This window comes from Hyaena hyaena, unplaced genomic scaffold, assembly GCF_003009895.1.
Source record: "Hyaena hyaena isolate Hyena2069 unplaced genomic scaffold, ASM300989v1 scaffold_981, whole genome shotgun sequence".
Classification (NCBI taxonomy): domain Eukaryota; kingdom Metazoa; phylum Chordata; class Mammalia; order Carnivora; family Hyaenidae; genus Hyaena; species Hyaena hyaena.
The window spans coordinates 8,573-32,716 of NW_024081614.1; the positions used below are offsets into that span (position 1 = coordinate 8,573).

General features: G+C 43.6%; 1 protein-coding gene across 1 annotated transcript; it reads left to right on the top strand.

The window, feature by feature from the left end:
- The first annotated feature begins 1,022 nt into the window (after positions 1-1,022).
- LOC120223341 (solute carrier family 22 member 2) lies at positions 1,023-24,125 on the top strand. The gene is made up of 10 exons (XM_039221407.1): positions 1,023-1,433; positions 2,988-3,091; positions 8,376-8,530; positions 10,683-10,851; positions 15,069-15,183; positions 16,865-16,971; positions 18,316-18,530; positions 19,900-20,008; positions 20,553-20,665; positions 24,022-24,125. The coding sequence occupies exons 1-10, from the start codon at positions 1,023-1,025 to the stop codon at positions 24,123-24,125; spliced, it is 1,602 nt and encodes a 533-aa protein (XP_039077338.1).
- The last annotated feature ends 19 nt before the right edge of the window (positions 24,126-24,144 follow it).

Consider the following 24,144-nt stretch of genomic DNA (forward strand, 5'->3'; position numbering starts at 1 on the left):
CACGACAGAAGAGGCAACAGAAGAGAAGAAAGAAAGAAACCTGGATTAAGTTTCTGGTGTTTTCCTATGCAGATATATCAACAGGCCCCCTTCTCCGTGGGGCAGCCTCTCACTGCAGGAAGGACCCTTTTGCACACCAGGAAAGACGGACTGACTGTTTGTCTTGTGTTTGGATGCATCCGACACCATCCTAAAGAGGCATCTCTGACCGCGAGCAGAAATCTCTAGGGCGAAAGAAGAAAAATAAAAACATTCCTGCCCACCTGCATTTACCCTTGACCTGTGTGTGTGGTGAACATTTTATTCTTTCCTCACAAATGGATCAAGAGAAGGACACTTCAGGGTTGAAACAAGAATGCCAGATTGGTATTCTTTAAAAAGCAGAATTATAAAATCTGCGAAAAAAAAATCAAAACAAGCATGTATCCCCAGTGCACTCAATGTTTTTTGTAGACTGAGGCCGGTGGTAGAAACCGCAAACCGCTTTGAACCCAGACAAGAGCTCTGACCCAAGACCATGATTCACATCCCGCTGGCGGGCGAAGCCAAATGCATGTGCGTTCTCTGTAGCACCTTAGAGAAGAGGTAGGCTGCGTGGGTGAGCTGGGAATATATTAATTTCCTGGACGCTTAGTCTACCAGGGAAAGATTAGCAGGCCCGCGATATGTGAACGCTCTCCGATTTCTCCCTGTGTGACACAGAGAAGGGTTTGTTTGTGGGGCTGGCGCGAGGGAACGCAAACTCGCGGGGAGTGATATTACAACAAACACAACATCTGGCCCCGTTTCTTGCTCAGGGCATCTCGGGAGAGCCACAGGACACACGTCCACTGGAGGAGGGCACAGTTGGAAATTAGCCTGTCCAAGTAGAAGTCTGGATCAAAGGTTGGCCACATTCTAACATAAACTCCCTCCAACCCTCTGACTTTTGGATACGAGCTGAGCTGAGCTGCCCACGGCCTCGCTCCGGGACACTCGCACCAGCACAGGGAGAAGCACCAAGACGCCCGCCTCCGATAATCATGCCAACCGTGGATGACATCCTAGAGCACATAGGGGAGTTTAACTTTTTCCAGAAACAGACATTCTTCCTCTTAGCTCTGCTCTCTGCGGTGTTCACCCCCATCTACGTGGGCATCGTCTTCCTGGGCTTCACCCCGGATCACCGCTGCCTGAGCCCCGGGGTGGCCGAGCTGAGCCGGCGATGCGGCTGGAGCCTGGCAGAGGAGCTGAACTACACGGTGCCCGGCCCGGGGGCAGCGGGCGAGGCATCCCCTCACCAGTGCCGCCGCTACGAGGTGGACTGGAACCAGAGCGCCCTCAGCTGCGTGGACCCGCTGGCCGGCCTGGCGGACAACAGGAGCGACCTGCCGCTGGGCCCCTGTCGCCACGGCTGGGTGTACGACACGCAGGGCTCGTCCATCGTGACAGAGGTGAGTGAGCGCAGGACTTAAGGTGGGAGAAAGCCAGTTCGTAGCTTTTCTTAAGGAAGAAGCCAGGAAAGCCTGGTTCTTACACTGTCTGGACATGCTCTTTGGGCTCCTAATATCTTATAAAATTCTCATTTCCAACAAAAACATGCAGTCTCGTATTTGTCTGGAGTATGAGTGAATTAGTTAAAACTTCATCAAATTCTGGCCATTATGATTCCAGCTTATGTAAGTTTCAGGGGTAAGAAACAAAGGAAAGCATAGCAGAATTCTTGGAATAATTCCAGGAAAAGGAAAAATTTTCAGCTTCTTTTTTCTGGAACCTGAAAGTTCATGGAACTCACCTGAACGGCACCTTACTGTGATATGATACCTTTTTGTCTTGATAGTTGTACTTTTTTCTCTTTGATTGGCTCAAAACATTTGCATAAAAACCATCTGAGGTTGGAGCTTCTGCTACGGCACTAGACATTAACATCTAATTGTGAACCCTCCTTTTAATAAATACAGAGAAAACCAAAAAAATGGGGATCTGCTTTTATTGGAGAAAAACCAAAATAGGAAGATGTACTTATTCTGAAAATACAGAGAAAGCCTGCTGCCTGGCTTAATTTAAAACGACTGCTTGGGTAACATGAAAACATTTTGTACAAACAGACATTTGGGTACGGGAGCTTTTCTTAAATGGTCTGAAGGTTGTATGCACCCATAGATCGAGATCACAGATATAACACCAGACAATATCAAGAGGCTTTACAGCATTGCTAATCTCATCCGTTCATGCAGAGATGAGGAAGCTGAGGTCCAAAACAGAGAAAAAATTTGCCCAAGGCCATAGAGTTAGCAATTTGCTCTAGAAACCAAATCTCCACCTATTGTTCCTCAACAAGGCCTCTTGTTCCAAGTGAGAGTGAATGTAGCAGGCTGTAAAGATGTTCCGAATTCCCCTACTATGTTTTTAAATGTGTTTTGATCTATTTCTTTTCGAGAGAGAGGGAGGGAGAGAGAGCATGAGCAGGGGCAGGGGCAGAGAGAGAAGGGGAAAGAGAGAGGGAGGGAGTATCCCAAGCAGACTCCATACTGTCAGACAGAGCCCACTGTGGGGCTCCATCTCACAAACCATGACATCATGACCTGGGCTGAAATCTACAGAGTCAGAAGCTTAACCAACTCAGGCACCCACCGACCCCGATTCCCCCACTCCTGAAGAGACAGCAAAGAACCTGAACACCCCAGCTCCCTCAGGCCAGCGTTGGTATCCAGCTTACACACCCATTTGCTTCTCCGTATCAAAATTAGAAAGGGAAAATGGAGCGAAATGGATATCAACAGATTTGGGCTTAACAACATGCTTCTGGATGGAAGCCTAAATAGATCGTGGGGCAAATCTTTTGGTTGTGTAAAGAAAATTCATATAAGCAAGAAAACAATTGGTTTATTGCCATTCAGCCACATCAGCCCAAAGCAAGGAATATTCAATGAGTTCCCTGGGCTGAGCTGTGTCTAACGGGATTCTGTTTTCTCTCCTGACCCCGGAAACCTCTCACCCCTCGGCAGTTTAACCTAGTATGTGCCAATTCCTGGATGCTGGACCTGTGTCAGTCGGCTGTGAATGTAGGATTTTTTTTCGGTTCTGTGGGTATCGGCTACATAGCAGACAGGTAGGTGTTACACAATGTGGTGGAATTTAAATAGTCCCACAAGTCCTAAAAACACTTGGATTCACCTGAGCCTGTCCCAAAGCACACAGACCACAATTTCCTGGCCTTGCGGCAGTTGTCCTGACAATTTGAAATGTCCTCTACTGCTTCGATAAGCATGACCGATGCGCCTATTTCCCTGGGGTCATAGAGGAATGTTCTATATTGGGCAATAGTTTTTCCATGTGGGCTATCCAGAAGCCTAGGGTTAAAAGGGAGAGTAATAGATGATTTGATCCCTTTTGTGATTCCCAGTTTATTAGCCACATCACCAGCTCCCCATTTATGAACCTTCAGAATCCTGAGCTCTCCCTCCTCTGCCTGTCTCTCATAGACCCAAAGCCAGTGTAGACTCACCCTTCAACTGTCCTTGCCTAGCCCATTAGGTCACAGAATTCTTGATGGGGGTCCTGGAGCCAGACGTAATTAAAGGTATGGAACCTAGGTTATAATCTGGTAAAGGGGAAACAGGGACCGTCTACACTGACAGAGGTAAATATCCACTACCATTATGTCCGTATTTCTGGAGAGATGAGGACAGACTTCTCTGCTTGCAACATACAACAAATGGTCCTCTCTGAAGGTCCGTCTCTTCAGGGAGCTAGTTTTCAGTACTAATTCAGCTGTGCCCATATCTTTTATATATCCATCACTTTGTATGCCCAGATTTACTGTCCTGAAAGTTCCTTATAACATGCATTTTTACTTGGTTGATGGCCAATTAGATATTTTTAGGAATCCTCAAAAGGGAAAGGAACAGAAAAATTTGCTTTATAGTTGATACTTTAGCACTAGTAATACCAGCTATTTATTGGGTGTTCTCCGTGTGCCGGACACTGTGCTCAACTGTTTAAACAGTATCATTCTCGTTAGTAACCAGAACTAGTGATCTATAGCTATATAATAAATACATATATTCTAGGTAAATATACTTTATGCTTGGTGCTTTCCACAACTACATCTGTGATATAGATAAATCCAAACCTGTATTATTTTAAATGTAAATAGAATATTTTCTTTGTGCTATATCGTCAGGCTGGATGAAAATTTACAAATGAGCTAAAGATTAGTAACAATAGTTAATCTATTCCTTCCCAGGGGCATCTTCATGTTCACAGCTGGGGCTGGGAGGCTTGTGAGGTAAAAAGGAAGGTCATTTGCTTTTATTTGTATTGCCCCGCAACCAATAGATTGATGGTTTGGAGATGACCCCTTAAGTCACGAGAGGTGCAGACAAGGGACAGTCCAGATTGTGTGGCTGTCTGACCCCCTGCCTCCTCACCCCCTCTCCACTCCCTCCTTCCTGTAAGGTGGGGATACACACACTCAGCTGCCAGGATGGAAGTGAGCAAATAGGTGACTGAGCCTCACAGCTGGTTAACTAAAGGAGTTAATTATTCTCATCCCACTCACGGAGGAGACTGGTTATAATTCCCCACTGACAGTGCATTCCTGACTTATAATCCTCAGTCAATTATCCACCTTCTTGGATGACCTCATTATTTTGCTCCTATTGTTGAAATCTTCCATGTAAAGTTGATTACTCATTATTCTTCCCCAAAAAACTATATACAAACCTCCACTTCTTTCTTTCTTTCTCTTTCTTTCTTTCTTTCTTTCTTTCTTTCTTTCTTTCTTTCTTTCTTTCTTTCTTTCTTTCTTTCTTTCTTTCTTTCTGAAAGAGAGAGAGTACAAACTGGGAAGGAGAAGAGGAGGAGGGAGCGAGAGAATCTGAAGCAGGCTCTATGCTCAGCACAGAACCCAATACAGGGCTCAGTCTCATGACCCTGAGATCATGACCCTGAGATCATGACCTGAGCTGAAATCACGAGTTGGAAACTCAATCCACTGAGCCACCGGGCACCCCCATTTCTTTCTCTTAAATTGTCTGATTTCTATTGTTTATTGCCCCTTCCTCTGTTCTATTTACATATGCATGTGAGAGTATGCAATAAGACAACAGCCATTTGATTAAAAAGAAAAGACAAGTTATCTTTTGCATAATTAATGACTATTTCTGAACAATATTCAGATTTTATACAATGGTACAAGAATCTCATAGGAACTCATTTTATGCTACGGATTAAACCAACATGAAATAAAATTGTCTTCTGTAATGCTTTTTAAAAATATGAACCAACAGCCAGTTAGGGTATCTTTTATAAGAAAACCAAGAGGATATTATGAAAAGATTATAAATAAGAATACTGAGTTTCACACCATGGCAAATTTCTTAAAGTCAGCTTTGCTGATGGAAGGGAGGAGGGAAGGAAGGAAGGGATAAGTTAGAGAATTTGAAAATAAGCCTTTAATAATATGTCTCATTTATGTAATCAATCAAAGCTTCTAAAGAACATTTTTTTTAGTATCACCTAATGCAAAAAAGTAATTTCTCACCAATTCTAGATTTTTTACTCTACTGATCAGCAATTGTAAGTTCTGTATTTAGTGGCATGCTTATAAATGTTTAATGCCTGGCTTTCTGAGGGATAAAACCCTGGTGTGTAGCATTTGTTGGTTTCCCTGGTATATGTGCTGCAACAGTGGTCCATTCCAAGCTACTAAAGTGAGCCCATTAAACACAGAGTTGACTAGAAATATTTTCCATTATATGGTATTTCCACCGTATGGATACAATAGAGGTAAACAATCTCATGCATAGATAATGGTCAAACACAGTAAAGTCATTAGGAAGCAACATTTTGCATATTTATTACACTTGTTTTTAATATAATTTCCTTAATTTTAAATGTAGGATTTAATTTCTAACAGTGGTTGTGTTTAACAATTAGCTTGTAAATTTTCTGAAAGCCTAACGACCATCTCTCAAGAGCCAGCACCCACTCCCTATATTTCGTGATGGAACTAGATCAGAGCAGAATCAGAGTCTCAATGGGTCATAGTCAAACCTACCCAACTATGTGAAATCTTCCAAAATGAGTTCTCCACTACAGACCATGTGCGAGGCAGTATATTGGGCATACTGGTGTGTTATATGTTATTTAGGATCATCGCAGCCTTTAAAAAATGATTTTGTCGTACCCAATTGGCAGACGAGGAAAATGAGGCTCAGTGAAATGAAAGCAGTGCCCCCCAGATGTTAATGTGCATGTAAACCAACTGGGAATCTTATTAAAACTCTGATCCTGATCCAGCAGGTCTAGAGTGGACCCGAGCCTGTTCTAACCTCTCTTACAATGAGTCCTGGCCCCATTCTGAGTGACAAGTAGCTAAAATATGTATGAAACCAGCAATACTGGAGCCCTCTCCCCTCTTCTGTTTAATCTCTTTGTTTTTCATTTAACCACTTACAAGATTGTGTTGCAGGAAGAAAAAGTCCCAAACCACTATCCCAGATCTCCAAAACTTCTTCCAGCCATGCCACGGTTTTGTAATAGCATCATGACCTTATTTGGGACATGTTCCCCACCAAAGTTTTTCTGCATCATAGATTTGATTTTCTGAAGGTTTTCATGCTCTGAGTTTCCAATGGTAAATACTCCCTCTTATCAGCCACAGGATTTGTCCATCTATGGGAGTGTGACTGGTATGGTATGCCTGGGTCAAATTTGGAAGCTAAAGAGAGCTATCAACTGAACAAATGTTTATAAACCCTGTGAGGGTAAAGGAAGGGGTGTGGGTAGGAGAACATGGGAAGAAAGGCTAGAACATTTTGTCGAGATGGGACTTTGGAAGACTTTGAATAAAAGGCCAAAGAGGCAAATATTTACAGTGAGGAATCACTGACTGAGAATTAAGAAATCAATGATCCAAACGGGATCTTAAGAAGTTTAGCAGTTTAGGGGCACCTGAGTGGCTCAGTCGGTTAAGCAGCCAACTCTTGATTTCAGCTTAGGCCATGATCTCATTGTTTGTGAGACTAGCCCCATGTTGGGCTCTGTACTGGCAGCTGGAGCCTGCTTGGGATTTTCTCTCTCCCTTTCCCCCTCTCTCCCTCTCTGCCTCTCCCTAGTTCATGCATGATCCTGCTTTCTCACTCTCAAAATAAATAAGTAAACTTAAAAAAAAAAAGACCTTTAGCAGTTTACATTTATTACTCATGAGAATGTTTGATCTTTCAATTTCAGATTTAAAACAGTAACATTCCCAAATAATTGTTAAGGATGTTGTAGATTATTTTCAAATGGTCAGTTGGTATTGAAATGGTCACTAGGACGCAGTTGCCTACGAGCAGAGTAGCTATTAAAAAATACTCAGGCACCATCAAATGTGCAAAGCAAATGACATAAAGCATTCTGTGACTGCAGTTTGCAGTGGATAAGCAAAGACTCAATAAAACATTGCCTTCTATGAAGAATCTTTAAAATACCCATTAACGGCCAATTAGGACGTCTCTTAGAACAAAACAAGGTAGACAGGATGACAATATGAATTAGTGGTACTCTGCCCCAAGTCAACTTTCAGAGAGCCTGCTCTACAAACAGAAGGAAAGAAAGGGGGGGGGGGGGGGGGGAGGAAGGAAAGCCAGTGTCTCTAGCTCTTTTCATGTAATATCTCACTTAATCCTCTTGTCAACTGGATGATACAGATCTTTTCCAGATAAGGAAATAGAAAGGTTGAGTAACTGACACACGTCAGGGTAATTGGTAAGACCAAGATTCAACCAGGTTTTTAAGTTTTCCCCTACTCTGTGTCCTGGGACGCTCTCCAGGTCCCTAAGCTGATGAAAACCCTAGTCTCTCAGATGGGATGTGTAGAAGCTAATTTAGGCTACTCCATGACAAAGGCCCCCTCACCCCCGCAGCTGACACCAGAGACCATTTCTGGGGAGACATGCAAATACCACAAAGTATATATGGAAAATGGATGGGGGAGTACACTGAACACTGAATTTTGTTTTTCCTAAAGCAAAAACTCTTGAGTGGGCAGTTGGTGGAGACTGTTAGTGCAGAGGCCCCAGCTTTTAAGATGACAGAAGACCCAGACGGGCCCCTAGGGTATTCAGCAGTGGGTGGCCTGCAAGAATCACCCCCCTGGCTGAATACCCTCCGCAGTGTGAGACTGAGAAGATTCTCGAGCCCCAGGGTGAATGAGGCTCCTTGTGCATAGAGTTTTCGAAGCGTGCCCTGGGGAAAAGTACTGAAGTGAACTGACCTGAAGTCAGATACTCTCTCGGTGGGCATCAATCATTGCTTCCTGAGTTTGCATAATTCAGAACTAACCTCCACTTTAGATTTCTCTAATCTTCATGAATCTAATCTAATTCTATTTTCTCTTCTTGCAGGTTTGGCCGTAAGCTTTGCCTACTGGTTACCATCCTCATAAATGCTGCAGCGGGAATCCTCATGGCCGTATCCCCAAACTATACATGGGTGTTAATTTTCCGTTTGATCCAGGGGCTGGTCAGCAAGGCAGGCTGGCTTATAGGCTACATCCTGAGTAAGAATGTTCGTGGCTGCTGCTTGGAGAGTTAGGTGACCTTGTGCCAAAATCCATAGGAGAGGGGAGGGGGCTGGGCCCCAAAATGGACCCAGCTTCGAGGAAATGTTGATTTTTTTCTCTATCAAAAGTATTTCTAAAATCTTTTCAGCAACTCATTCTATGTTCTTCCCATAAAGAAAACAACGAAGGCAGAAATGAGGGTAAACATGCCACTCAGATTCTAATATAGCTTTTTAGGAAAAAATTTTCTATACCCTGGGGTGTTATATACAGAGAAAACTTTAGCCTACCAGGCTTGTACATAAAGAAAACTCAATGATGAGACATGCATCGGCTTTATGAGGGACTTCACTGCTTTGCGTAAATGGATTCTAGCAAACCACTCTTCTCCTCAATTTATATGAAGGAAATGGAAGACTATAAGGAAATGGAGATTATAAGCATCATGGGCAATATAGATTGGGCAGCCATTTGTCTGGCCAGGAATATCACTTCATCCCACACACTGGTAGCCAGTTAGGCTTAAACTCCATGGAGTCTGGGAGAGTACTTGAATCCCAATAGCATAGCATCTTTAAAGCCATATTGAGAAAAATTACGATCATAATTAAATCTGGGGAATCCATTACATCATTACTTGTCCTTGGCCACATTCAAGGAGCATCCATACAAAGGGAAATGGATGCTTTGAAATTCAAGCCATCACCATCATAAAACTCTCATTACCCATGAGAACTAGAATATGAAGAGCTAGACTATGTGTGCTTAAACTCTTACCTGGTAAAGTTAATTGGAGACCTCTGTGAGAGTTCAGCAGAAGGAGGCTGTCTTCCTAAGGCCCCTCACTATCCTATACCTGGGCAACAAAGGACTTACTTAATGTACAATTATTATTGAGGAATTTGGGTTTTAGAACACATGATATGTAGAAATATGTATAATTTAATTGTATAAATTTAAATTTCAGCCTTCTGCCCATTAATTTCTTCTGCAGTCCCTCTGAATGTCCTTGAGGTACACCTCGCCACGTGACCTCTTTTTTCTCACCACCCTCAGACCCTCTCAGTGGCCACAACCACTTTGAAGACAGATTGTTTCTATTTATTGAGCACTTACAGACTTCCGTTTACCTCTGTTTTAAATACTTTTTGACAATTTGCAGTAATTTATAGAAATATTTTTATGGCATGTATGTATTTGGTTTATAAACAGTGGACGTCTTTAACATGATTATTGAACATTTAAAGCGAAAGGTCTGTGGCTCATGGAATTTAAAAATTCTAGTGTGTTTGTGATATAGAAATGACTATCCTATAAATCCATGTCCTGCAGACTTCATACATCTGTCAGAGTGTAGTCATGGAATGGGGTAAAGATGATTCGTACACCACGTGCAGTAGTATGCAGATAACCTGGCTCTTGGAAAGTAAAAAGCCCTAATTTTTGGAGTTGTCTGGTTTCTAAGTAGTAAATACTCCCACCATGACTGACTTTAATGGAATTAATAACCAAGTTGCAAAGTTCCTGAGCATTTATAAAGCAGTTCTTGCAAACCAATACTAGCTGACCCCAGTCAGTGGGAAACACACTGCTGGGTTTCCAAGATGTCTGCTTACATTATTAGGATTGCCAAGAAAATGGTTAACTCATAAGAGAGATGTTCCTTTACAGAAGAATCCTCTACAATCTCAATTCAGTGTGTGATCCATTTATTCACATCATAAATTACCGCTGCCTTACTACTCCAGACCAAAATTTTGCAAGTAAAACAAGTGGGTTACTTAAAAGAAAAGCAAACACAACTTTAAAAAAAGAAAAACTTTGGATTGCTTCAGAAAGCATTTTTTTTTTGCATATATTCAAAATCCAGTCACATTTGCCCTGAAAATTATTCTATCAATCAACCATTTTGCTCACACTGGCAGGCCTTTCCCCCCACCCAATGTGGAATTACAAGATTTTATATTAATACAACAGCATAAGTCTAACAAAATAGGCCTCAAAGAACATTTAAAACTTTTCAGAAAGTTGTAGACAACATTCTAGAATTTGGACCTTCTTTTGAGACTGGCATTCTAGTTTCCTCAAAGTTGGATGGCCAACTCCCTGTCCTACCGACTTGTGTTAACTGTTTGGATTCTCTCTGCAGTTACAGAGTTTGTCGGGCTGAGCTATCGGAGAACAGTGGGCATTGTTTACCAAGTGGCCTTCACCGTTGGGCTCCTGGCACTGGTGGGGGTGGCGTACATGCTTCCTCACTGGAGGTGGCTCCAGCTCACCGTTACCCTGCCCAACATCTGCTTCTTGCTCTATTACTGGTAAGTCCATCTGGAACAAAAAAGGAAATAACTTTAACTATTTTGTTTTACTGAAAAGGCACACCATCCTTCTGTATTCCAAGGTGTCCTTTACTCTTTCCTTTCACAGAAAGCTCAGGTCAGTGTTTCAGGGATTAAAAACCAAAGACCAAACAAACAAACAAACAAAAAACATGAACTTCAACCTGTCTCGCCCTCTGGAAATCTAATGTCCTTTTACTTCGGGCTTAAGAGTTTTGTGACTCACATCTTTTTACATTATTGACGTGGTGTTTAAATTAGCTTATAGTGACTGTGATGCCCTTGGCAGAGGTTAACAATGTTACTAGTCTCATTCCATCCCTGCTCAGAGGAGACTTTAATGTAAAAGTGTCACCACTTCCTCACATCCCTGCCCAAGGCAGACATCTCCAATCAACCCAGCAATCTTTATCCCAGATCAGGCCAACATGGCACCCCAGACAGACCATGTCAGAGTTGCCAGGGTGTGTGAAACATGTTTGTCACTCCTGCCAAGAAAACTGTGGAAACAGTGGAAACAGCAGAAACTATCAGAAATCCCTAATGTGAGGTTACCCAAAATAAAGCAAGAGGAATGCTGAGTTCTCAAGCAAACCCCTCTCTCATACAAGAAACCACTTTCTGGATATACCCATCTGTTCTTCCCATAGTCATCCTGTCTAAGAATTACGCATCTCAACCCTTCTCAGAAAGCCTGCCTCTCCTCCAAAAGCTGGTCAAACTCTGAGAGGGACCCTTACCTCCCTCCCATATCCATTCTATCTCCTTTATATCTCTGAAGCCACCCCCACGGTAGACTCACCCTGGTCTTTTTCACACTTGCTCTTCCATCCTTCAATCCATGTTCCACACAGCATTTCTAAAATCCGTTCCATTGTGTTCTTCTTCTGCCTAAAATTCTCTCAACGGTTTTGTTTTCTTGATGCTTCAGCATAACAGAAAAGGTGCACCTCTCATCCAAGTTTTGACCGCCTCTAATGTGTTGCTTCTTGCCAATTTTGCTCAATAGAATCAAATTTAATTTACTTCCAAGTCTATGACCCAGTGATGGGCTACATCATCAAAACTCATTGCAGACATAGAATAGAAAATAGGTGTTTAGGGGGAAGAGTGGAGGCAAAGAGGTTAGGTAAGGAACTATCACCATAATCTTTGCGAGAAAGACAGAGCCTGAATTAAGACAAGTGGTGGCCTATGAAGAGGAGAAAATCAGAAACACATTTCTTCAGGGAGCAGGGACAGAGCCTAGTGGAGACCAAATGGGAAGGTTTAGAGAGAGGAGGTGCCTCATGGGTGGAGTGGAAGCTTCTGTGTCTGCACGTGAAGAAATAAGGAACACAGGAGGAGGGGTGGGTTTGAAAGGAGGGATGATGAGGGTGAGGTCTGGACATGCTGAATCTGAGATCCATTCGGAAAGGACATCAAAGTGCACATGACCAAGGGGCAATTGAACCTAAGGATCAGGAATTCAAGCAGAATTCCGATGTTGGTGGGTAGGGGCTGGAGGCAGTCACTCAGAGGAAAGGAGTAGAGCCAGGAGAGGAAGGGAATGGGACAAAACATACAAAAAAAAAAAAAAAAACCCACCAAATTCTCAAAGCCTACCTGAGGACAAGGAACCAGGACACAAGACAGAGTTTGTACCATGGATAGAAAGGGTGGGGGATGGGCTACAGGGGCAGAGGGGTTGTGGTGGTCACCAGAGGAGGGACTCTGTGAAGGCTGACCAAGACCAGTGGGGGGCCCTGTCCCCTGCCCGGTGGCATTGCTCTCACATCTCTGTAACCCTCACGTTTCACTGCTTGAAATGTAACACTGTTCACCTGACACTGTGGGACTGGCCTCTCTGTCCCAGTAGACTGTCAGCCCTTTGAGGTGAGGTGACAGTAGGGGACCTCTGGTGCAGCTTCCTGCCCAGGGCCAGAGTCCCAGAGCAACACCCCCAGTGGATCATTATTCATCCTCTGCTTGAACACTGTTCTTGCTAACTCACTTTGTCATCAAGCAAGCCACGTCACTGTAGGACCCAAAGCTCGTGTTCAAGAGACTTCTCATTGAGCCAGAATTTACCTTCCCAGCATGTTTACCCAGGGTTCCTAACTCTGCACTGAGAGCTTCAAAAAATTAATTTCTATTCTACTGGGAAACTCTTTACCTATCTGGGTATGCCTCTGAGAATCCATCCAGACTTTCCACCTGGAGGCCAGCCATTTCTGGTTCTTGTCTTCTCTGACGTGGTTCCCAGGTCCTTCTTCGTTCTTCAGCTCACTCGACACTTGGTCCTGCTGACTCTGACTCATGAGATGTGAGCCACTGGGCTGAACCTGTACACCAAATGTGATCTAGGAAAATCGCGCTATGGCATCACGGCAGAAAGGATGCGCACCGTGAGCTGTGGATTGGCTGTCACTGAGCACACCAATTTCTGTTCCTGATGTCAAGTCTTAACTGAGTAATAGTACTTGATTCATTGTACTCCCACAAACATCCATCCCGAGTTCCTTTTGAGTCTTTCAGCGCAAACTTCTCGCCCAGAGTGAGGTCCCAACATGGGGCCTTCCGGACTCTACGCCAGAACTCCTACCAGGGCAGTCCTCTGCCTCCTTCTCGCCAGTCCCTCTTCCTCCCATCGACCAATAACCAGCTACTCCAAGAGGCCTCTCCAAACAGATCTAGGTAGCAAGAGTCTGCTCCAGGAGGTACAGGGCCCCCCTGTGTCCTGCCAGATCCAGCAATCAGGCCTGTAGGCTCTGTTGCCATTTTATCTCAGAATCTCACCTCCATCCTTTGAGAAATCAGCTCTCAGAATAATATACATAAAACACCTGGCTTCCACCCATGACGGAACTGCATCTTGCCACTTCCGCACCCAGCAGCTTTCAGCACTTGCAAAGCCCCAGCCAACCTTCCTCTCCTCCCCGTAGCGCAGGGCTGAGTAGGCATTCAGTCAACCACCAGGAACTCTCTGAAGAGAGGACCCAAAAGTTTCCTGCATAAAGCTGAACAGAAGTCAGCATGTGAAGGAGGAAAAACCCACATAGCCCCCGCAAAATTTTAGAAAATTCTTTTCTTGCAAGAGAATGTTGAAAATTTATTTTCTTAGTAACTTTCAAATGTGCGATACAGTACCATTAACTGTAGTCACCACACCATACGTCACATCCTCAGGGCTTCTAAATTATTTTGTAACTGGAAGTTTGTACCTTCTGACCCCCTACCCCCATTGTCCACTTCCTCCACCAGCAACCGCCAATCTGTGCTCTGTATCTATGAGCTCGGTCTGTTTGTTTTAGATTCCACATATAAATGAGATCATATGGTGTTTGTCTTTCTCTGTCTGACTTATTCCACTTAGCGTAATACCCTCTAGGCCCACCCACGTTGTCAGAGATGGCAAGACCTCATTCTTATTTATGGCTGAATACTATTCCATTGTGTAATATATACCACATCTTCTTCAGCCATTCATTCATCTATCAACAGGCACTTAGGTTGTTTCCATGACTTGCTGCAATAAACATAGGGGTGCATATATCTTTTTGAATCAGTATTGTTGTTTCCTTCTAAGAAATACCCAGAAATGGAATTGCTAGACCATATGGGATTTCTATGTTTAAGTTTTTGAGGAAACTCCACACTGTTTTCCACAGTGGCTGCACCAGTTTACATTCCTACCAACAGTGAGTGCATAAGAGATTCCCTTTCTCCACACCCTTGTCAGCATTTATTTCTCGTCTTTTTGAGACTAGCCATCCTAACAGCTGTGGAGTGATATCTCCTTGTGGTTTTGATTTGCATTTCCCTGGTGATGAGTGATGTTGAGCATCTTTTCATGTACCTGTTGGCCATCACTATGTCTTCTTTGGAAAACATGTCTATTAGGATCTTCTGCCCATTTTTTAAATCAGATTTTTTTTATATTGAGCTGTATGAGTACTTTATATATTTTGGGTATTAACCCCTTACCTGGTATATGATTTGCAAATGTTTTCTCAGGAGGCTGTTTTCTCGTTTTGTTGATTTCCTTTCCTGTGCCGCCCCTGCACAATTTTATTTCCTTTGTAGATCCAACCCAACCTCACTGTGTTAAGATCCCTCGCAGAAACTTGACTATGACCACTGCAGGAATGAGGTTCAGTAAGACCTCTGCCCATCTCCCACTGGACAGCACTAATAACACTTGTGCTATACCCTAGGTGCATCCCTGAGTCTCCGAGGTGGCTGATCGCCCAGAACAAAAATGCTAAAGCCATGAGGATCATTAAGCACATCGCAAAGAAAAATGGAAAATCTCTGCCGGCCTCCCTTCAGGTGAGCCAGTAGCTGTCTGGTAAAGCTGTACATTCTCAATGGGGAGTCACAGAAGGGGCCACCATATGAAGCAGGATATTTCCGTTGTACTAGGATTCATGGTCTCTGGTGAAATATTCTAAATAGATCCAAAACAAAAAGGAAAAGGAAACTGAAAATCATTGAAAGGCAAATGAGAAGTTTCTATTGTGTACCACCCAAGACTATGTGGGCCACTTGGACCCAGCTACCTGATGTCTTCCTTACCCAAATCTGGGAGTCGGGGGAGGGGAGGGTTTTCACAGAAGGAAGAGTTTTCAAACACAAATGATTTCTTACAATTTTAAACATTTTGAATAGAAATTGTCCCAAAATATCTTGAGCAATCTCCTACCTTCTGGAATAAAACAAGTGGCTGGGATTCCCAATGTCTCTGCATTTTGTGTTTTGCCTCTAGGAGACCTTATCACCTTTAACTTAAGCCTTTTTACCTAATGGGATAGAACAGAGAAAATCAAGCCAATTGGAAAACTCTGCCAAAATAAAAGTAAATCATCTCTGTGTGAGGATCTAAGATAGGTTCCCTGTAAGCATTTGCGATTTTTTTGACTTTAGAGTTGAGCGTTTTGGGACTCAGAGGCCTTTTTTTTTTTTTTTTTTTTTAAGTTTCTTTATGTGTTATTTTGAGAGCAAGTGTGTGAGTGGGGGAGGGGCAGAGAGAGAAGGAGAGAGAGAATCACAAGTAGGTTCTGTGGTGACAGCACAGAACTTGTCACAGGGCTCAAACTCATGAACTATGAGACCATGACCTGAGCCAAACTCAAGAGTCAGATGCTTAACCAGTTGAGACACCAAGGCACCCCTCAGAGGCCCTTTATTTCACTTCTTCTCTGGTTTCTGGGTGGTTGGATAGATAGTCTTTTCCACTGACGACCAGCAGAGCAGTGATTAAATTTTAGGCCATTTCAGAAATTGGTCAGGGACTAAAGCACATGAGTCACTCTCACCAAAGTTCAGGTTCACAGAAGAGCCGTAAGTCTGCTGGAAGATCTTCCCCTTGTTCCTTGGGCTTTCAGACCCTGTCTGGTGTTGCTTTAGGAAGGAGTGGCTTCTGCGAAGGTCCTGCTTCCTGAACCTTCAATCCTGGAGATTGGATCTCAACTCTAGCACCTACTATTTTCTTCTAGAGCAGGGCTTCTCAAACGTTAATACCTGTGCACAGGAGGCACCTGGGGACCTTGCAGAAATGCAAATTCCAATTCAACCTGTCTGGATGGGGGCCCAGGTCTTTTATTCTAACAAGCTCCAGGTGATACAGAGCTGCTCCAAGTGCAAGGGTCCCAGAGCAGAGCCTCCTGACTGCTGGGTCACAGCTGTCCTGCAGAGAGTATGCATGATGTCCTCAGCCTGTAGGGCCACTGGGCCGGGCCTCCTTCTGCCCCACCGTGCTTTACCTTCAGGGCCCCTTGACAGATGCACATGAGTTACCCAACTCCCCCAAATCCCAGCTTCCTCTTCTGTGAAAGGGGGTGGAAAAAAAGGTGGACACTAATTTCCAGGACAGTCCAGATTAACCGAGCTAGTACATATGGAAGGCTCACGATAAGCCCCAGCAAGTGTCACATACTATTGTGATTCCCTGTATTACACAGTGACACCATCTTTAACCACACAAAGCTGTTCCTACTGTTTCTATTCCTAGAGCCTCAGACCTGTTGAGGAAGTTGACGAGAAGCTGAATCCTTCATTTCTTGACTTGGTCAGAACCCCTCAGATCAGGAAACACACTTTGATCTTGATGTACAACTGGTAAGGAATGTTTTTCACTTCAAAACCCCTCCACATTTTTTTAAATCCCCATCATCCACATTAAGGGAGGGACCAAGAGCATCATCACACAGCCTGGTTCCAGTATCGGTATTGATGGTGGATGATGAGGGGGTCTCACTTATTGCAGGTTTTTCTGATATCATTTTGGTGGGGCAGATGTTGAAATCAGCTTACAGTTCCAAAGCATAGATAAGCTCATTCTCAACCTTGGCATTGCCTTAGAATCTCCTGGGAGGTTATAAAACACCAAGCCTAGAACCCCTGCACTGTGGCCCCCTGAAAATACTGATTTAATTGGTTGAGGGAAGGTCCAAGGCACCAATATTTTAACATTCTCCAGATGATTCTGGTATTTAGCCAAAATGGACAATTACGGGTTCTATATCTATGATGAGTGATCTCTCCTTATTGTACAGGGCTAGCAAGGAGAGGGTCTTTTCCTTTTCTTGTCTTTTGGAGGAAAAACTAAACTTATGAATGAGAATAAGCCACAAAGAGTAGCCCACTGACTCCACAACTCAGTGGCTGAAGTGTGATTGTTCTCACTGTCTGCAGGCTTCTCCTGGAGCTCTGAACCCTCACCCTGCATCAAGCCTTCCTGAGTACAGTGCACTTTCCTTTCAGTGTGCATTGGACTCACACCAGCCAAACAGAGATTTGTAACCACTGGCAGAAGCAAAGCTCACCAGGAATTAATCTGGCAACCTTTACAGTACTGCACATAACACAAAGCAGTGAAATGTGGCTTCTTTATCCTTCTTTCCTTTTCTGAGTAATTGCTGCTCTTGCTAGGGGTTTTCATAGTTTCCATTACAGATAACAAACACTTTCAGTCCACAAAACAAAAACCATCGTCCAAATGCTATCTGTATGGTATCAGAAGAGAAATCCTCAAGAAGTGAGGCTGTATCCATTTGGGAATTTGGTACCCATTTGGGTCTCTGGTCTCCTAAAATTTGAATTGAGTACTCAGCCAAGTTTTTTGATCCCGATTCCATTAGAAAACCACAAAGAGAGAAATAATTAACAGCCACTAATAATCTGATACAGTTTTACCAAATAAATCACCCGAGAAAGAAATTTCTTCCTGCCTTTCACTTTGGCCAGAGAATGCTATCCTGATTTCTTCTCCTTTCTTGGTTCTGGGGTCACAACCAGCCCCGGCAGTGGGTCAGACAATGCAAAAGCAGTGTAAGGGAGGGAAGAGTACTAAGATGACAAAGAAAGGTGACCCACAATCCCCTGTGATGTTTCCAGAAGCCCCTCCTTCTCAATGACTCGTTTTTGGTGCTTGGCTTGACCTGAGCTCTCCTCTTCGCTCAGGTTCACAAGCTCTGTTCTCTACCAGGGCCTCATCATGCACATGGGCCTTGCAGGGAGCAATATCTACCTGGATTTCTTCTACTCTGCCCTGGTGGAATTCCCAGCTGCCCTCATCATCATCCTCACCATTGACCGTATAGGTCGCCGCTATCCATGGGCTGCATCAAATATGGTGGCAGGGGCAGCGTGCCTAGCCTCAGTTTTTATCCCTGATGGTAAGTGTCAGGACAACCTGGGGTCTTGTCTTCCAAAGCCCAGTGAAGAGAGAAGATCATAGCCCCCTAATAGTAAGACTTTGAAATTTGGCATCCAAATCAATTTGGAAAGAATGAACACAGTATCAGGCACCTTCCTGGGCAAACCCATGTAGCCACCCTGTCTTTAAGAACAATTGTACCCAATGGTTGTCTGACACAATACAATCACACCTAACTGTTCTCTAATGTACTGGAACAAGAAGAGCTAAGAGGACTCATGCTACAGACTATCCAGCTGGCCCAGAAAAGAGAGCATGGGCTTTGGGGGGTAGAGCAAGCCCAGGGTTAATGTCTTATTTAGTTTCCCAGACACTAGTTAGACAACTCCCTTGGCCTCCCTCCATCATCCTGCAGAATAAAGGAAGTTTAGGTAAATGCAACCAATGAGCAATTATTCAGTTCCTTTCTTTCCTTCTAAAATACTTTCTCCATGAAGGAGAGTAAAAACCTATGCAACCGAATCCTATTAGCAACAGGGAGCTTTGTTTGAATCCTTCAGTTTTTAGCAATTATTTAAAATATGCCCAACTTTACTGTTCCTTTTGGATGACTTCTATAGACTAGAGTGGCCCAGACTTTGAAAGTGGTATAATTCTGTTGTCATTGATGACTGTAGTCTAAAGGGAGTGTTAGAACTGTGTCCAAGTTAAAAAGCCCAAACGTCCATCAACAGATGAATGAGTAAAGAAGATGTGGTGTATATATATATATAAAAGAATATTACTCAGCGATCAAAAGGAATGAAATCTTGCCATTTGCAACCATGTGAATGGAACTGGAGTGTATTATGCTAAACGAAATTAGTCAGTCAGCAAAAGACAAATATCATCTGACTTCACTCATATGAGGACTTTAAGATACAAAACAGATGACCATAAGGGAAGGGAAGCAAAAATAATATAAAAACAAGGAGGAGGACAAAACATAAGAGACTCTTAAGTACAGAGAACAAACTGAGGGTTGCTGGAGGGGTTGTGGGTGGGGGATGGGCTAAATGAGTAAAGAGCATTACGGGGTACTTGTTGGTGTGAGCACTGGGTGTTATACATAGGGAATGAAACACTGGATTCCACTCCTGAAAGCATTATTGCATTCTATGCTAACTAACTTGGATGTAAATTTTAAAAAACAAAAAACTATGTCCAGGCTAAAACTAACAGATGTGGGGAATCTTGCTCAAAAGTTGGAATTTATAGAAGAATTTTGGGTTCTCATCCCATTCTGGAATGTGGACCTTCCCTTTGCGTGCCTCTAGAGCACTGTTTGCAGACCCGGGTTTGCAGACCATTACCCAGTGCAGTGTAAGTGGTGTGTTTTCGCCCCTCAGATCTGCAGTGGCTAAGAGTCACAGTTGCGTGCTTGGGTAGGATGGGGATTACAATGGCCTACGAAATGGTCTGCCTGGTCAACACGGAACTGTACCCCACATTCATCAGGTGAGCACACTCTCCTCAACATGAAGAGGGTGGTTGGGACATTTGTTTACTGGCTAGAACTACTCCAAGAGCCAGCGGAGGACATCTTCCTTTTCAAAACACGGGTAAGAGAGCATTTGAAGGCAGTAGCGAGGCAGAATCTCACACGTATGGGCTAGGGTGAAATACAGAAGCTGTGTGGGAAGAACAGAAGGTATTGACTGCAAGAGAGCAATTACCAAATGCCCCGGGGAGAGCGTGATCAGAAACAGCACACCCAGGACTATAGAACAACATGGAGAACACGTCTGATCAAAGTAAAAAGTGAACATTACCCCCGCCCATTAAAATTCTCCAAAAAAGCTAACATAAAATAAGCTCAACAGAATAGGGATGGAATTGTGTATCACACACCATTTGCATGTATTGAAAATAATGTGAACACTTTTTTCCCCCAGTTCACAGACATTTTGGTGATGTAGGAAAGAATTTATTTGGAGGCGGGGTGGGGGATAACTACTGTCTGGTGAGAGGCTAAAAGTTAAATCAGCTTCCTGCGTTTCAGGAATCTTGGTGTCCTTGTCTGCTCTTCCATGTGTGACCTCGGTGGCATTATCACGCCATTCCTGGTCTACCGGCTCACCGACGTCTGGCATGAACTCCCACTGGTGGTTTTTGGTAAGAAATCCTCAGACATGTCTTTGAATGAAAACCTATTTTTCTAGAAACTGCCCTTTTTCTATCTCAAAATAGGCATCATGCCTACTAGCAACTACTAAATACAGCTAGTAATCAGAACTAGTCTTAGCATTAGTAATACTAGTATTGGTAATACTATTAGTAGCTACTAAGACTCAGGTAGGAGAGCCCACTGGGACTCAGGCCTTTGTGGTACAAAGTTCAAGGAATAAGATGAAAGACATTTGCCTGAAGAAAACTCCTAACTCTCCTCACCAATTTCCACCCCTCCTTGGGTCTCTTTGTCAAAGAGCTCACTCTTTCTGCCTCCTCTATGGCCAGATGTGAAAAAGTACGAAGCTTTTCACTACATTACTTCAAAGAAAAGCAGTTATGGTTTTGCAAAAAGTGATTTCAAAACCCAGGGGAAACAAATACCACAATCAAGGAAATGGGTTAGCTTAATGGTACACCTGTGTGGGTGTTGGGCACCCCTTTCTCAGATTCCTTGGGCAGTTAGATTTAAAGAGGATGGGCTCAGATCTTCCCTCCAACATTGAAGGAATGTACCAGTGCTGAGCCCACCCCTCCCTGACCAGCCTGCAGCCTGGAAGGTGACAGGGACAAATTTAATTATCAACAAATTGCACACAGAGGCCAATGTTGAAGGTCTGCAGACTATCAAAGGGGTCTGGGAATCCTGGGGACTTCCATTCATTCTGGGCCATTGCCTTTCCCCACAGCTGGGAACTGTGAGAGAGACCCTCTCCTGTGCGCCACGCAGAGAGGTGTCCAGATTCATGCACGCAACATTCACCTTCTCACATTAGCCAGAAGGCTTCAATGCACCCATTTTCATCTTCTTTTAGATCCATTGGGAACCACTTTTAATTTGACAAAAAATGTGACATTTTCCCCCATGAGCCTACAGTACTCACTTAATTTGAGGGAAGGAGGACAAGACCCCCTGCACACTGGACAAACACACAAATGGCTTTTCCCCTAATACTGTGCATTGTCGCACACGAGTATCTCTGCGCTTTCCTCTTCTCAAGGGATTCGGGAGGGGGAGGGGGATTTTCCACTGCTGTAGATGTGCCAGCAAATGCTCCGCGTCACTAATAGAACTCACCCTCAAAATAGACCCAAAGAATTCCTCTTCGTTGCAACGTAATAACAGCAAGATGCCCAAAGTTGATAGAACACGAGCTCTTTAGCATAAGATAAGCGTGATTTGGCAACAGAGTGACTGGTACCATCTACCTACGGGACCTACGTGCCCCGGGCGCCTTTCTCTACCCACACTGGTTGAGGGACCTGCATGGAGCCTACTTTCTATCTTGGGGGCGTCCCACAAGGCCCTATGGACTCCTTCCTTCCAGGGAGGAAGGCAGAGCCACCTCAATCTTGGCCCCTCCCTTAGGAGAGCAGTGAGTGATGATGACTCAGTAAAAACATTTTTGGGTGGAGAACCGACTTCATTTCACAAAGCAATGTAAGGTCCAGACCTAGAGGAGCCTCTGTTGACCCTCCTTCAGGATTCACCTTCCCCTTGAAAAGGTAAAAGATTTTAATTGCATTTCACCATTTCAAGTTAAGAAACAACCTGGTCAAGAGGTGCCTGGGTGGCTCACTTGATCAAGCATCCAACTCTTGATTTTGGCTCAGGTCATGATCTCATGGTTTATGAGTTAGATCCCCACATTGGGTTCTGTACTGGCAGCTCAGAGCCTGCTTAGGATTCTCTCTCACTCTCTCTCAAAATAAACACAAAACTTAAAAAAAAAAAAAACAACCTTGTTAACTAGGCCTATCTTTGTAAATAAAAATGCTAAAGGGATGACAGTTTGAGTAGTCTATTATATTCTCTTCATAATTCACTCACTTCAGAGGATCAAAGCCTGCAGAATATGTTTATCATTTGCGTGAGTTACAACCATTAGTGGTTTCAAGAGACTCCGAGGGGAGAGCTACCTTGTTCATACTCTGCGACAGGCACCCCCACTTAATGAGCAGGAAGTCACTTCAGTCACACAACCAGCATGTGATGTGGAAATATCATCCCACTTCATGCCTGAGATTCAGAACAGAACTTCCCAGGGCTCTGAGACCAGCGAGCGGAGGCTCAGAAGTGGACCCCAGGCACCCAGAGCTACAGCCGATATCCTGAACCACAGAGGTGTCTACTCCCGCCATTTTGTAAAGATGTAAAAATGGAGTCTGGTGTGCAGGATTTTTTTTGAAACTCCAAAACCAGCAAAGAAAAGAGCCCACATCTACTTTGTGCTTTCTACTATAGCAAAACATAAAATGTAACCTTAGAATCCCAAACATTAATGGGGATTTAAATAACCATAAACACTCTGATGTTTACAATTACCTCCCAGCATACTCTGGTTTCTCTTCAGATCGTATAAATCTTTCTCCTTTTACAATTACCTCCCAGCATGTGCAAAACATTATAGCTGGAGACAAAGGAAAAAAGAACAAAAGGAATTTATCAAACACCTGAATTAAAACTAAAAGCATAGGCTTGGCTATACTTTTTCATGCTGTGATGCAGTAACACATGATTCATTACCTCTGTTTGCTAACAATGATCCAAGTTTCTGACTCATTTTCATTACTTAGTGCTTTATATTGGCAGGGCTATGTTCTTCCTTTCCTTAGAGTTGATTTTTTTTCAGAGTTATTTTCTAACTCCAATGTATCTTAATATCATGGCAATGTTCTCTAGCCTAGAATAACCTTGACTCAAAATGTTAAGTATTTCATCTCCCTATAAGGAATTGCAATCCAACGGAGTTTGGAATCAGCAAAATATTTATAGGACCATCAGGGAGAGCAAAGAAATCTGTGAGTATAGAAAATCACACACAAATGTGTGGGTTTTTTTTTTTTTCGTTTTTTTTTAATTTCTAGGAGAGAGAGAGAGAGACAGCGTGAGCAGGGGAGGGTCAGAGAGAGAGGGAGTCACAGACTCTGAAACAGGCTCCAGGCTCTGAGCTGGCAGTCAGCACAGAGCCCAATGCGGGGCTTGAACCCACGAACCGCGAGATCATGACCTAAGAGAAAGTCGGCCGCTTAACCGACTAAGCCACCCAGGCGCCCCTGTGTGGGGTTTTTTTAAAGAAATTAATGGAGTTCTAATTATAAAACCTGAATGTTTGGGGCACCTAGGGGGCTTAGTTGGTTGAGCATCCGACTCTTGATTTCAGCTCAGGTTCATGATCTTGAGGTTTGTGGGAATGAGCCCCGTGTCAGGCTCTGGACCAACAGCAAAAAAAAAAAAAAAAAAAAAAAAAACACCTGAGTGTTTTAGTTCTTAATGTGATTTGCATCTGTTTGGCTTTCAGCTGTGATCGGCTTGGTTGCTGGGGTTCTGGTGCTGTTGCTACCCGAGACCAAAGGGAAGGCTTTGCCTGAGACTATAGATGAAGCTGAGAATATGCAGAGGTAAGGAGCTGCAATTCCTCTGC

Excerpts from the sequence above, each read along its gene's own strand:
- LOC120223341 (XM_039221407.1), top strand. The coding sequence starts at position 1,023 with ATGCCAACCGTGGATGACATCCTAGAGCACATAGGGGAGTTTAACTTT. Across the intron at positions 3,092-8,375 it reads ATCGGCTACATAGCAGACAG|GTTTGGCCGTAAGCTTTGCC; the intron begins GTAGGTGTTACA and ends CTCTTCTTGCAG. Across the intron at positions 20,009-20,552 it reads CTGTACCCCACATTCATCAG|GAATCTTGGTGTCCTTGTCT; the intron begins GTGAGCACACTC and ends CCTGCGTTTCAG.